General features: G+C 40.4%; 1 protein-coding gene across 2 annotated transcripts in view; it reads right to left on the reverse strand.

Annotated features, from left to right (window-relative positions):
- Positions 1 to 15,323, reverse strand: part of usp25 (ubiquitin specific peptidase 25) — a 31,725-nt gene that overhangs the window by 1,464 nt on the left and 14,938 nt on the right. Inside the window, exons 12-23 of one of the 2 annotated variants that reach the window (XM_086012872.1) lie at positions 14,027 to 14,122; positions 13,733 to 13,897; positions 13,129 to 13,367; positions 12,802 to 12,872; positions 12,486 to 12,714; positions 10,959 to 11,225; positions 9,813 to 9,952; positions 5,223 to 5,401; positions 4,399 to 4,477; positions 4,225 to 4,304; positions 3,854 to 3,977; positions 2,490 to 2,682 (exon numbers count right to left, since the gene is read on the reverse strand). In XM_086012872.1, the coding sequence (XP_085868998.1) occupies positions 2,490 to 2,682; positions 3,854 to 3,977; positions 4,225 to 4,304; positions 4,399 to 4,477; positions 5,223 to 5,401; positions 9,813 to 9,952; positions 10,959 to 11,225; positions 12,486 to 12,714; positions 12,802 to 12,872; positions 13,129 to 13,367; positions 13,733 to 13,897; positions 14,027 to 14,122 (1,862 nt within the window). Of the gene's footprint in view, positions 1 to 2,489; positions 2,683 to 3,853; positions 3,978 to 4,224; positions 4,305 to 4,398; positions 4,478 to 5,222; positions 5,402 to 9,812; positions 9,953 to 10,958; positions 11,226 to 12,485; positions 12,715 to 12,801; positions 12,873 to 13,128; positions 13,371 to 13,732; positions 13,898 to 14,026; positions 14,123 to 15,323 lie in introns of both variants that reach the window. The other variant, XM_086012871.1, reaches the window with a different exon arrangement.

Consider the following 15,323-nt stretch of genomic DNA (forward strand, 5'->3'; position numbering starts at 1 on the left):
CATACGTGCCCGACCTAAATCTCCATGTAAACATTTTAGAACCCGTACACAACATACAGTGATGATTGCGAAAAGGGAGGTGTGGATGGACTTTTTTTTTTTTTTTGAATGGTTGACTTTTGAAAGCTGAAATACTATCAAATATAAGTAATAGGGTGAAACAATAATAATCAAGTACAGACATGTATTGTTGGCAAATTCTTTTACAAAAGAATATCACCACCGAGAATCAGCTTTGGACCTTGGCCTACAGTCTAGTGACTACGACCAAATTACAGCCATTATGATACACGGTACATCACTACCAATCGTGATATTGCGTAATTGTCTAAAAGATATTGATTAATCATTAAAAATACCAAATAAAGAATAATAATCGGTTAATATAATCACATAAACATTGATTTAGCAAATAACACATACAAAAATCAATGTTTATCTGATTAATCAATGAAATAATTGAAAGAGTAATCGATTCTAAAAATATTCAATATCTGCAACCTGAATAGTAACCTTAACTTAATATTTTGTTGCGCAACCTTTTAATTACTGCAATCAAACGATTTCTATAAAGCTCCATGTGGCTCTGCACCTGTCAACAGATAGTGTGGCCCCTCCTCATGAGCAAACTACTCCAGTTGTCTCAGGATTGATGGGTGCCTTCGCTATTGCGCTCCTTCCACAGATGTTCAATATGATTTAGATCAGTGCTCATACAAGGCCACTTCACAAAAGTCAAATGTTCTGTATCTGTTTTCGTGTGGGGTGATTTAGTTGTGCATTTTGGGTCATTTATCCTGTTGGCGGATCCATTCCTGCTAAGACAGACCTTTGTGAAATGGCCAGCATGTTTCACTCTAGAATACAGTACCTTGATAGTGATGGTTGAGATTTGACTGTGCCTTGCACAGATTTTAAGACACCATGTGGCGGATGCAGCAAAGCACCCTGATAACATAGCCACGCCCCCTTCCATGTTTCACAGTTGGTACTAGGGCTGCACGATGTTGGAAAAAAATGACATTGCGATTTTTGGGGGGGTTGCGATATACTGCAATATATATTGCGATGTTAAAAATAGAATTTTCACCAGATGACTTGAATTGATTTGTTTGGGAATCATTTGGTTAACTCACTATGGCATCATTGTATTCATATAATATCATTTAATCCAGACTAAGGGGTTTCATCTGTGAATGATGATTGCTGTATATAAAATAGATCACAGAGGTCATGTCTCTGTAACATAATAAATTATTTAACATTGTATTTCACACTTCAATGTAAACAGCAGCAAAATATTAAACATATTTTTTTAAAAAATAAAAAGAGCAGGTGTGCTAGAACCTTGAGTCATTTAAAAAAATAGAAGAAAATAAAAAAAAACTCTAAAGCAGCAGCAGAGTTATAAACACCTTTAAAGTAAACTATAAAATTTAAAAAAATTAAAAAGCAGGTGTGCTAGCGCCTGAGTTGTTTACGAAAATATAACATTAAGATAAAAAAACCTTTGTGAAACTGCAGCAAAGTTGTAAACAAATTAGAAAAAAAATATTAAAACTGAAAGACCAGATGCATTAGTCCCCTGAGTTGTTCACAAAAATATAACAATAACTAAAACGGTCTGTAAAAAATATTGCATCGGTGATTTGTCGGTGCTGTTTGGATTTCTTATCATAAGGAGTTATGCTGGCGAAGGCGTCTGTAATTGTTTTTCGAGTAGATGCAGTTTCAACTCGGGTCCCACTTCTTAGTTTGAACTGCTCAAACAGGGGCTTGTGACGGCGATTGCAGCAACAACGGCGAGGCACTGTTGGCAAAGGATGTTTTGTTGTTCTGAATCTTCCTTTTTACAGCCGAAATAGCTTTCATATTTTGGATGTTAACTTTCTTTTGGGGACTAAATCCACTGCCGTTTTTGCCGCTGTCATCTCCTCGCCTGTTAGCAGACAGCAGAGTGGAGGGGGAGGGGCCGGTGACTGATTGGCAGGAAGGAGGGGGTGAGCGAGACAGGCTGTGTAGCACGGCGTAGCTTGCTGCTTTTTTGAAGCAAAACAAAGGTTTGTGTGTTTTGAGAAAAAAAAAAAAGTTAAAACATCGCACGTCCTACGATGTGACCATCGCGCATGCGCACGTCGCAATCGCGACTTAGTAGGTACAGTGCTCTTTCATTTTTGTATCAGGAAACATTTTGCGGAGCTGACTTCAGTTTTCAGGCTTGTAAATGTATTTCAACAAATCCCAGTCTCGTCAGTTAAGAGTCATTTTAGTAACCAATTTGGTTTTTCCTTCTTTAGCGAGAAAAAAAAAAAACGTTGTCCATGTGTGTAAAATGATAGAATAACAACTAAGACAAGAACAGTGTATTTTGCTAATAGTCAAACTGCTGAGATTGCATGCCAGATTTAATATTCCCAGAACTTAACCAATAACCTGTTTAGAAATACCCAAAGATCTGATATGTTTTTTTTTCTCTGTCAAACACTCACATTCCATCTCCTGGCCCAGATAGGAGCACCAGCGGTTTCTCATGTCTTCCACTGCCAGCAGGTCCCCCTCTGAGTCGTGGACCAGCAGCAAGGGGATGCAGGGAACCACCAACTCATTCATGATTCCCAAACCAGTGATCACCTCTCGTTCCTCTCCGGACTCAAACATGGCTGCTGCTTGCTCATTTAATTTCTATGGACCATGAAACACATTACAAACCATTAGAGTGAATATGTTTTGCTAGAAATGTGTTGCTACATAAGTGCAACAAATGAGCCTGTGAATTTGTATTCTTTTATTAAATATCCGTATCAGGGCAGATGAGTTTGGCACATCCGCCTCACATAATTCAGTGACAAAATGGGACAAGCAAACTTATGACACATAATTGCTAGTTAAAGAAGGCACACACATATAGGAATTGCCAGTCTGTTTTTAACTACCTCACTTTGTCAGTGGTATCATTCTATATTTGTTCATAGCTGTCTAACAGAACACAACAGGTCTTCTCCCCATGTGAGCAGGGCAATCATTAATTTCTTAGGCTATAGGCAGTGGAACTTAAGGAGGATACAGACTTCTCACACTGTGCTTGCACCCAAAAAAATAAATAAATATATAAATAAAATACTCGGTGACCTCGGTGAAAAAAGTTTTCCCGAAAAAAAAAAAACAGCTTGGCGTCCGGGGATTCAAGGTTGGATACACAAAACAACCAAGTGAATTAACTATGTCAATGTTGGCAGTGTTCTCAATTAAAACAAGAGCAGGAGGTAAACAGCTGAGCCAGGGGTTCTGGACGGAGATCTGAGATGACCGATGTGGCTGCACAGAGCCAAAATTTGAGGTTAGCTGAGGACATGCTAATGTGTTTACACTCACTGGCCCTCCTGCTTCCTATTCCCACTCCAATGATTACATTACAAGCACAATGCTGGCGTAAGGTTACTGAGTGCAGACTGCTAAAGATCAGCTCGAGGCTGATCGGACTCAAATAACACCAGCTCTAACCAAGCACACAGCTCTTAAGCTCAGTGGGAATGAAAATTACAAAAAGGGGCGGGGGGGGGGGGGTCATATCAAAGCATAGAGGGGCTTTTCATTGTCAGCTTCTGATGAAAACCCTAAAAGTGGAATATTTTGTGGGCATATTTTGTCTCAGCAAAGGCATCGTGATTATAGTACAACTGTTCAATTCAGAGGAAGGGGTCTGGTCATGTTCCTTTTGCTGAGTCACTGGGATAGAAGAATTCTGACAAAGACAGGAGTAGGATGGCCACTGAACACAAAAGTTTCTGTTCCAACGCAAATCTTGCAGGGTTTTTGCAACCAACCAAGCATTTTATTACACACTTTGACTCACCAGCAAACAATCGCGACGGTAATGTCCAAGGAACTCCTCATCATGTCCTCTGTACAGCCCCTTGGACAAGAGCTCTTTGTTGTACTGGTATGAGTATATCAGATATATCAGCGCCTCCACATAACTGAAAAGGAAGCAACATTCAGTCAAAAAAAAATTTCCTAGCACTATAAAGGTTGCTATGAGGACAAAAAAAAAAAAAGCTCATCTTCCCAAATAACAGTGAATGCCTGTGCATTGTCTTTAATTTGCTGCCCTCTGCAGGTCACATTCAAGTTAGTTTCAGTATGTTTGTAGTAAGAAACAAACCATGCGATATGTATTTTTTTTACATTAAAAGATGATGTTAATCTGTTCGTGTGTGACCATACTTTGTCTTGTAGAAGAGCTCCAAGCCAGTTATCATGAACATGGTTGTTTCCCGAAAGTTCCTGTAGTCCTGATGCCACACCTGCGTTGGGGAAAATATTAATTACAGAAGGGCGGTTCACTGAGATAAATCCTCTAAAAGGAATGTATGACGGATAAGGGAAACCCCAGCTGACCTCATACTCATCCATGTTGACCTCCTCGGGCTTAATTTGGTCCAGTTTTGCACGTGCCACATTCATAATGCTTTTGCATCTGTGGGGGAGGAAGGAAGGCCGTAAGACTAACTGGCATCAGCTCTGATGGTGAGTCATTGTCAGGAGATGAAACGGTCTAGCCTGCCCCTGGGCCATAACTTGGCCTAATGAATCACTCTTTAGTGCTGAGAGGAGAAGTGAAACACTCCTCTGGAGGCTCCTATTGAGGCCACATGCACACATAAATCTAATTATCTTGCTCAAAATCGAGAAGTGAGAAATCAATTTTTCACTCAGGAATTTGGATAGAGGCCAACAAGCATCGGAAGAAAGATTTCAGAATGTGGCGTCAGGAGAAATAACACACAGAGGTACAATCAGGAACATATTGTAGACACCAAGGAAATGCTGGTATTTGTCAGCAATGTGGAAGTTATCACACCATGTCTTTTGAGATTTACACATCAATTTAAGATTGAAGGAAAAGAGTTGAGCGCTATCCATGTATATATAAACTGCCTTCGCTTGTACAATAGGACATGCTGACTCTGACACCATAAGTGTCTACTACCCTCTGGTGGCCATTTTTAGGACACGAAAAGCGTAATCCTGCTTAAAAGGGGTTTTTTTTTTTTTGGGGTTTTTTTGCACCACATGGAGTGTTGGCTGGCAGCGATACCCAAATGTAATGCCCCACAATTTTTAAAACCAAATTAGTATGCCTAGCACCATAAAATGTTTTAACATAATTTGCAGGGCTTTAAAATGTGATTTTTGTTGTTGTTGTGCCTGGCATAGTGTACCTCTCATCAAATGCCAGGTTCCGGTCAGCAAACTGAGTGAGCAAAGTCCTCTCAAGGATCTTCTTGGGTGCTTGGTTCTGGAGGAAGTAGACAATGACGTGCTGAAGTCTGTAGTCATTCTCTGGGGGAGTGTCTTCTTGGGCAAACCTCAGAAGTCGAGCATATTCTAGCTTGAGAGCCTGGCCAGAAAAACAACATCATACATGATCATTAAAAATACAGCTTATTCCACGGGTTTCTTAAAGGGCAAGTCATAGTAAAAATGGTCTTTACAATAAAATGTTCTATGCGGCTCCACTAATCTAAACACGGTAGTCGGACTTTGCAGACGGCTGCTGGCGGACCAGCCGTTGGGGAATATTAACATATTTTTCTGAAATTCCCAATAGCCACCCTGCCCCTGTGAGGGACGATGTCTAAAACACAAAAATACTGTAGACCACATGTATGCGTTTTCTACCTGGTTGAAATTTCTTTCCTGTCTCGTCTGCACACATTTCCCCCACTTAAACTCAGCTGTCATCATGAACTTTCATTATTATATATTTTAGATTAACATTGCATGTGGCGAATACTGTATAGAGCTTCAAATCTACTTGTTTACAGAAATTATATTGTATTATCACAAAGTACATCTGTAAGAATAGTAATAAACGTAATAAATAGTTATCATTCAAGGGTGACTATAAAACTTCTATATTGTTTAGCCACATTGGCTAAGGTCTCACGAGCCAATGCCAACCCTGATTATGTATGTGTGTGTGTGTATATATATATATATATATATATATATATATATATATATATATATATATATATATATATATATATATATATAAATAATAATAATAACGATGAAGTCACTCTGGGTTTCAAAGTGTCTCTGCTGGAATGTACGGACGTAAACAAGAAAAGACAAACACGCTGATTTGGATGAAAAGGTGGAAGTGGGTGGGGAGGGAATGCGAAATGGTGAGCGAGAGACAGTACCTTAAAAAAGGCTGCCTCGGGCCCATTCTTTTCATAAACTCTGCTGGATTTGCCAATAGCCATAATTACACCCTGCATGTTTGGGGTCATCATTGCCTGCCCAGGAAGCAGGAACTGCATTAAACAAAATAATAGGCTCTTGTGATGGAACAAGTGTGGGCAATCACAGAGTTATTCACTCTGAAACGCTAAAATACAGACATGCCAGATGTACATCACTCTGCAGTCCATGCATTTATTAGAGTGAAACACAACTTGAGGAACAGAGCCATCAAGTTTAACGGTTCAAAGCATAGTCCTCATTGGGATCATGTGCGAAAAACAGGAAGCCATGACAGCTGGGTTTGACAGTGCTCAGAAAGCACTGTTGACCACAATTTCATAACAAGATGCTGTGATCTACAAACTAGGGTTGAACAATTAACTGCATTTGGATAATAATCCTGTTTTGATAAAAGGTGAGTTGTTGTTCACAAAGGCTGCAATTTAACTGGTCAATGCGAGCGAAGCACAGCAATTTAGGTCTGTCGCACTAGGCGTGCATAGTTTTCGGTGAGTTTTCGACGAGACCCCTCATGGGGTTCTTTTTTTTCTTTTTTAAAACTTAACTCGCTGTGTGTGTTGTCTATTTTGTGTTGTGTAAGGTGCCATCGTATTTGGGGTGTGTGGCAGTGAGGGAGATAAATAAAATATCTTTGCTATGTGTGAGATACCACGGCTGTCTGATGTGAGCCGCCCATGTAAAATAACGGGGTAGCCTTCGATTTATGTGTCTCTGATATTTGCGCGTACACACGGTAGTGTGCGCACTATATGGCCAATCAAAACATATCCTACAGTCAAATGATTTGAAAATGGCAACACCCTGCAAAGATGTCAGCAGTCACAATACATCTGTTTGCATTGTTTAATTACATGAAGAACACATGATGAGGTGCCGTTGCTGCTTGTCCTTTATGGCGCCTATTAGCTTTTGATCATTTTTGTTTTTTAGTTTAAAATTACTTATTTTAACTAGAGTCTGGTATCACATTGTGGCCAGAGGCATAATACTGGTTGTTTATTGCACCTTTTGGTGTTGTAGTGAATCCTTATTGTGCTGTAAAAAGGCCGCATGCTAAACTAGCGATACGTCACACATTAGTTACCCATGACTACTACTTTCTTTCTTTCCGCGGTTGGCAAATATTTTTGGTGCATTAATCGCCACCTTGTTAATCATGTCAAAGAAGGTGGTTGTAATGCAAGTCTACTTCTATGACTTCTTCAATCATCGTCATGGTCATCTTCTACTTCCTTTTGGCGATCCAACACCACCACCTTCTGGCCACCGACAGTAATGCACTAAAAGTATTTGCTAACCACCAAAGAAAGTCAACATAATTAGGGAAAGAGGCATAGGGGATTTTGGGTGCCGACATGAATAAATATGAAATAATCACTTGTTAACAAAGACACTAGAAAAGGACCTTGAAAAAAACAATCGCTTATTAAATCACAATCAGATTAATTTCCCAAATCGTTCAGCCCTAATACAAAATACATCATATATAACATGAGAAAGTAAACAGTACAAGCTAAAGCATGTCTTAAGGCTGCATTTATCCCCTTTTACACCGCGTTCCGTAAAATTGGCACACCAGAGGTGTAACCGTAGATTGGACATTTATACGCCTCTCACATAGTGGCGACGCAAGCATCTGTGTGATAAGCACTGCCATCGTTTCAAACAGCAACAATTTCTTTCAACTTAAAAGGGTGGGAGATGAGAGCTTTAACTTCTCATTCTGGTCCCAGCTTCCCACACAAGACAGCGAGCCAAGAAATGACACATTTTGTTAATAAATAGCAGAATTAAGAATATGTGATTAAGTATTAGTGGGGCTTAATGCAAACTTGACTTCTCACTATCATTAATCCAGCTAAGGAAATCTTGAATAAAAGCAATGATGGGCAGTCTGAAAGGGGCTTCTGTTTCTTCTTGCGTGTGGAATTAGCACACAGCTTGCTGCAAAAGGTCAACCTGTCTTTTTTCAAAATGCAATTGGGCTCAAAAGCAGACTTTTTAGAATATTTAGAAAGGCCATGCAAGAAGAGCTTCATATTATTGCATTTTCAGTCTGAAGTCATTCCTGACACTGAAATTCATCACTGTTAAGCATCAAGCATAACAAATATCGTGAAGAAACGTTGATGGGCACTGATGCGCTCACTCTTCTATCACTTTGATCACACAAAAGAAGGATTTGCTGGGTCTAGGTCTACCTCATCATCATATCCCCCTTCTTCTGACTCAATGACAAAGGTCCCCACATTGGGAATGGCCACCTCTACTGTGTGGTGGCCAGGGGACTCATCCTCCGTGACAAAATCAAGAGGCGGGATTGAGGGGTTGCTCAACTGGATTTCAGGCTGAGGGGAAGTGGAAGGGTGAAGAGACTGCAGAGATAATTAGACAGATGAGACAGGACTGATGGGATAATAATGAAATAAAAGGCTCGGAATATTTTATGAAAGTAGTATAAAAATAATACCGTAACTTCCCGAGAATATCACGCACCCGGCTATAATACTGTTCTTGAATGCATCACTTGTTTGTATGGGTTGGAACTGGGAGTAGACCTCAGACTAGCAAGTGATAGAAAAGTGTGTGTGCCCTTCATGACTTAGCGGCAATTTTTTGTTTGGGCATTCACCACGGCCATATAGTAGCTGTGTTTTGTTGCCAATGAAAGAAGTTCACTGACTAACGTCTCCCGTGATTCTTCAACAATTCTACAATATGGCGACAGGTGTCAATGTGTGATGCTTGTGATGCTCTTTGATTCACAATGAGTAGCAAAAATTATCGTATTTTATACATTTGTGACATGACACATTAAATATCATGTTGGAATGAAAATACACACACCGGTACATTCTGCATAACATCTGTACGATGTAAAAAAAATCCTTTTCCTGAGACCCTTGTGTAATACCACCCCTTGATTTTGGATTGTTTGTTGGAGGTTTTTTTTGCAAAAAAATGGGTGCTATTCTCAGGAAATTACGGCAATTGTGTTTCTAGTGCACCTTAACTAAAAAATAAGTTACGCTATTTCACTTGTCACCTTATTTAGAATCTTGGTTGAATTTACTTTGCTGGTCGAATTGTCTTCTGGCAGCAGGATTCAAATTGGAAATATGCCCCATAAAGCTCAAAAGAATGTGTGTGAATATGAAGTGTCAATAAAAGCAATATTGGTTGCATTTCAGCTTACCCTCACTTTTGTGACTTAAAATGACGGTAAACAGTAAGTGAATTTCATAAAGACCTCAAAACAAATAAGAGGTAAAATATGGCAGTAAAGAGAAAAGGGTGAAAAACTAAACGGCAAAGAAACCAGAAGGGAAACAGTTTAAATAGTTTAAAATAAGACTTAAAATGGTTTCCTGTGCACATTCAAGGTGAACAAGATGGCTGTGCAAAGCATGCAAACAGCTGAACATGGGCCACTAAGACATGTTTGACATATTCAACTACCGTGGAAAGCAAAATGACTCTCAATAATGTATGAAGCCAAGTGTGATGTGTTATAGGTTTTCCTGTGTTTTACATACAGCATTTAACAGTCCTTCGGGGCTTCTCTCCTCCTGTTCAGCAGTCGCCCTGGAGATGGCTCTCTGTGTGTCCTCCTGTAGATGTTTGGAGTCATTGGTGGGTGATGGTTGCTCCATGTACTCAGGATCCTGCTGGGATGCTGTAGGAGAGCAATTGCAACCATCACTTTTTTTATTTTTTTAAATACAAGTAGAAAAAGGTCCCATTCCATCAAAATCTAATTTTTTTCCACTTCTTTTTTTGTTGTTGTTGTCCATCCATTATCTATACCGCTTGTCCTCACAAGGGTCGCGGGCATGATGGAGCCTATGCTAGCTGTCTTCGGGTAGTAGGCGGGGTACACCCTGTTGCCTGCCAATCGCAGGGCACACAAAGACAAACAAACATTCACACTCATAATCATACCTAGAGACAATTTAGAGTGACCAATTAACCTATCATGCATGTTTTTGGAATGTGGGAGGAAACCGGAGTACCCGGAGAAAACAGGCACGGGAGGACATGCAAACTCGACACAGGAAGGCCACGGCCGGATGTGTTAAACAGTTGACCAACCGTGGTGCCATTGTTAATTAATAGTAATAGGTAAAAAGATCTCGCTATCTATTTTAATGCAAAATTTTTTATCCGACTATTTGATTAATCGGTGGAAAAATCTATTCAAATTTTTTTTGATAGTGACAGCCCGAGACCATGGCTTCACGCTGGTCAGTCTGCCTCAAGGTCACTGAGCAAAAAAAAAAAAGAAAATGTTCCTCCAGAGGTACCGGGCTGTCACACTGCCTTGGCCGCCTAAGAGTGCACCGTGGGCGCCCACAATTTTGCTGATAGCCCGCTGAATTTCAAAAGAGCCAACACAATGAAGAAAACTCATGGCCAGAAGATGCCCACATAATCGGCAACCACCAATCAGAGGTAAGCTATTTTCGACAACAAATTTTCAACTGTCATACATACCAGGCATTTAGAACCAACTAATATAGCTTGAAAAACAACAGTGTGGGAATTTCCATCCCATATTATCTTGCAAACCCGATAAAAGGACATCAACGATTTAAAATGGTTTAAAATATGGGACCTTTAAATACAAAAACAAAGCATTTGTACTCGGATACATTATGAACGTCTGTGAGTAGGACTCTGACCTGCATTGTCTGGAGGGCTGCAATCAATACTCATGGGCTGGGGTGAAGAGGAGGAAATGGAGGTGCTGGATGCCGCTGCTGCAGCTGCAGCTGCTGCTGCGGCGGCAAGAGCCAACTTTTCCTGTTGGGCCTTACGAGCCTGCAGAGCATTCCACTCCTCAATCTCCTTGTCAAAGAGCTCATTGTCCTCCTTGACATACTGCTTCAGGTCCGGCGGAAGTTTGTCCATGCCACTCAGTATCTGGCCGGTTTCTTTATCAAAGTCCTCTGTGTTCACAATAGATGGAGACAATGAGCGTAATAGTAAACACAATATAAAGTACGGTGCCATGAAAAGGTATTTATCAGCCCTCCTGTAGGGCTTGGAAGCATTGGACAAAAATAAATATTTTGATTATTTTTGGTTGGATTGTTGATTTTGATTATTATTTGATTTTAAAACGTGCGTATTATTTGAACTTCCCAAATTGAACTTTAAAGTGGAAGTCAACCCACACATATTTTTGTTCCCAGCAGGCCCACTAGTTGAAAAACGGCATTCTGATTAATTTTGCGTTTGTGGAATCTAAATTAAGCAGCAAAATGCGCTCTTTTTTAGCCATCTCTGGGGGTGGCCATTTTGTCTTCTCTCAACTGAAAATGACATCACAACTGCGCACAACGACCAACCACGGCTCAGATTCAGAAAACAGGTCAGCCGTGATTGGTCGTTGTGAGCAGTTGTAATGTCATTTTCAGTTGACAGAAGACAAAATGAGATGGCTGAAAAAAGAGTGCATTTTGCTGCTTAACTTGTATTCCACAAATGCAACATTAATTAAAATGCCATGTTTCAACTAGTGGGCCTGCTGGGAACATATTCTTGAAAAAAATATGTTTGGGTTGACTTGCGCTTTAAATATAACTTTGACTCCTGTAAAACGTAATTCCATACAACCATAGCTTGCTTCACAGATTTAGTGAGCTTAATGCCTGTTCGGTCATCAGGGAAAAACACTGTTTGAAGACGTTGAGATATCACGGCTCCCTAGTGCAGCTTGATTGAGGTTTTTTTTTGCAACTTCAGCAGGAGATTTTTATCGTACAGGGCAGGCAGTGCAACTGTATACGTGATTTAGCAACTTGTTCAACGTCTATTATATAACATACTGGAGTAATTAGAGGTGGATATGAGTGCTCTATATATTAGTAGTCAAGGTGGCCTATAATCCAAAATTGGAATCGATATTCATCTTCACTGAAAGGGAAAATATTGGCATCAAAATTTGGAAAAATACAACTCCAACACCTGCTTATTAAATTGATTATTGCAACACGTGTTATTTATTTTTTATTAATCACCTGTCGGCCATCAAACTGATCGTCAATCCCTAATGGGTAAATATGGTCAGCCCCTATCCCCCACGACTTACGGACATTTACTGTAATGTAATAAAACATTGATTGCCTACCTCAAAATTGACATTACCACTGAGAATTGACACAGATAATTCCATTTTAAGTTAAATTAGTTAAGTCTATGCATACCTTCTATGAGAAAGGGCTTCTTGTCATTGATATACATAAGACAGTAGGCACTGGCGTTGCGGTAGCCTCCGAACGAGTCGCGCACCAGCTCCTCCCAGGAGGATTTTGTAACCGAGATATCGTTGTACTTCATCCAGCAACGCTGGTGTGGGTCATAGATGTAGGCCCAGTAGTGCCCTGCGTTGGCCTGGCCTTCATGGACCAACACCGCATGAAGCCGGTAAGGAACCTTTAAGAACAACAAATGGCGTTTTCAGTGCATATGCATGCAACTGATGGATTTCAGCACAATCACACTATCACTAGTCATTTTCACCTGCATCATTGATTTGTCCGAGTACATCAGCTCAACGGTTCTGTGGATTCTTTTTATACTGTCCTGTAGATCTGGTGAGATGAATAGCATACAAATGGAGTAAGTGCCCTGTGTACTCTAACCACAATTGAACTCATTCACTGCCATTGACGAATTTACTCGTCTTTTCACAATCCAGTCATTCAATCCCAGGAATTTATTCATTTTTCCCCCCCACATTTTGTCAAACATTAGGGCAAAAGAGGGTCTGAAAGTGTCTGGCAGTGAATGAGTTAAGGAGTAATTGCATAAAATAACAAGCAGTTAATTAAGGAGGTATAAATTTACCACGGGTGTCATTTTCAACTTCACTCCTCCATCGGTGCAGGCATCCCTCAAGCACCCTCAATTCCTCTTCACTAATGTGGCGTGGTGCAGGGTGCATGGGGAGATCAGGAGGTAGTCTGGACTGGGTGAAAGGCTTGTGAATGGGTGCTCTCTGTTGCTGGGCTGCAGTAAGGTTTGAAGCAAGGCCTGAGGCAGAGCCTGAGCTCTCTGGGGAAGCCAAAGAGTCCTGCTCGGACACGCTGCTGGGTGAAAGACATGAGTGCCAAAAAAAGGTCTTTACTGTATATCAGATTTGCATCCATCCATTTTGTTAAATATAAAAAAACACTTTGACTTTGTGGTTGAGATGAACATTTTTGGATTCTCTGATATCAATATTGTTTATGAGGAGAATTATATGGAAGAGAGAAAATTGATATTCATATTATTTCGGGCTGGTCTTCAGTCAAGATAAAGGAAGGCCCCATTGTTTGGCGGATCTGATTAAGTCAAAATAAAGAGCAAGGAATCTTTTTTTTTGTCAACACTGTAATATTGGCAGCTTTAACATTTCCCTCATTGTTTTAAATTATACAGCCCTTTTGTTATTTATTATGAAACTTACCTTGGAGGGGGCAGCTGTAGGCCAGTCGTGCCACCAGGAGGAGCTGATGAGTCGATATCTTCCACAGGCGAAGTACACACAGGCTTACTGGAGGCAAACTCCATGGCATACTGGAGGACATCTGCCAGAGGAAACCTCTTGGGGCCGGAGCCATAGCTCAGATACCTAAACAAGGAAATTTTGAAAAAAATAAATACATTTAAAAAAAAAACATAACGAGAGTGTGAGACATCACTCTCCTTAGCCATGTTCTGTTGAATTTGGACTGATTTAAAATGTTAAAAAAATAGATACCTTTCCAGTCTCTGCTGAAGGAGTGTCAAATGCTCTTTCAACCTCCTGATTTCCTCCCTCTTGATTCTGGTTATTTCTCGGTTTCTGTCCATGTATCTAATACAAATATCAGGTAAGAACAGAAAGGTCAGTCTAATTGCCTATTCATTGTGGTAGAACTTGTGTTTTATTGGCAAAGGGATGCTGTGTGACTAACACATTGTAAAGCCATCACGTTACTGGTGTCATGAGTTGTTTGCGGCAAGACAGAAAGTAACTTCACACTGGGGATTTAAGGAGCAAACAGGTACAACTGTGACATTACAACCAAATGCCAGACAGTGTGACAGAGACAGTGCGGACTGTTGTGATGAGTAACAAAATGACAAAGACAAAACATCCACGTACCGCAACTGTGTTGGCTATAGCTCAGAATTCATTCTGTTGATATGCTTTGAATTTATGGAAGCAAGAAGGCATGCGCTAATTAACTGCAACCAGCAGAGGCTGTGTTGATTAAGTCTCAATACTAGTTTGCACTTGTTCCCAAACGTACAGTGACTTTGAACAGTTCATGCAAAGGGGGCGCAGTTATTTGCAGATACTTTTCCTTGTTTATGCCATATAGGGGAAGACAACCCCAAAATACTTTTTTTTCAAGAACATGTTCTATGCAGGCCATCTAGTCTAAACATGGCTTTCTGATTAATATTGCATCTGTGGAATATGAGAAATTCACCCGTTTTTTAGCTAGCTCGGGGGGGCTGGCAATTTTGTCACTTCTGTTGACTGAAAATTACATCACAGCTGCTCAGGGCTCAGATTACGACCAATATTGGCTCAGCTTCAGAAAACAGGTGAGCCTGGATTGGTCGCTACCTTAGCCCTGAGCAACTGTGATGTTATCTTCAGTTGACAGAAATGACAAAATGGCCACCCCCTGAGATGGCTAAAAGTGTGTGCATTTTGCTGCTTAACCCATGAAAGTCGGGAGCGCATAACCACGTTTCTACCACTAAAGCCGGGAGAGCTGTTGCGTATTCCTCCCTTTAAAGCCGGGAGACCGTATACGTCATTTTCTTTTTTTAATCCAATTCTCTGTCTCTTAGCCAATGAAATGCATCAGAATATACATGTGACGGTGTCGTGAGTTGTCGGAGTATATCCAGAATTTTTTCGAGGAGTAATGGCGGCACAGTCAATCGTGAAAGCTCTGATATAAATCACGGCAGTGATAGACGACACGCTCGCGGACTTTAAAGCCGCAAAACCATCCAAACTTAGACATGTGGCTTGTGTGAAAGCCACATGTCTAAGT

Source organism: Filicampus tigris, chromosome 17, assembly GCF_054856515.1.
Source record: "Filicampus tigris isolate MCC_2025a chromosome 17, RoL_Ftig_1.0, whole genome shotgun sequence".
Lineage (NCBI taxonomy): Eukaryota > Metazoa > Chordata > Actinopteri > Syngnathiformes > Syngnathidae > Filicampus > Filicampus tigris.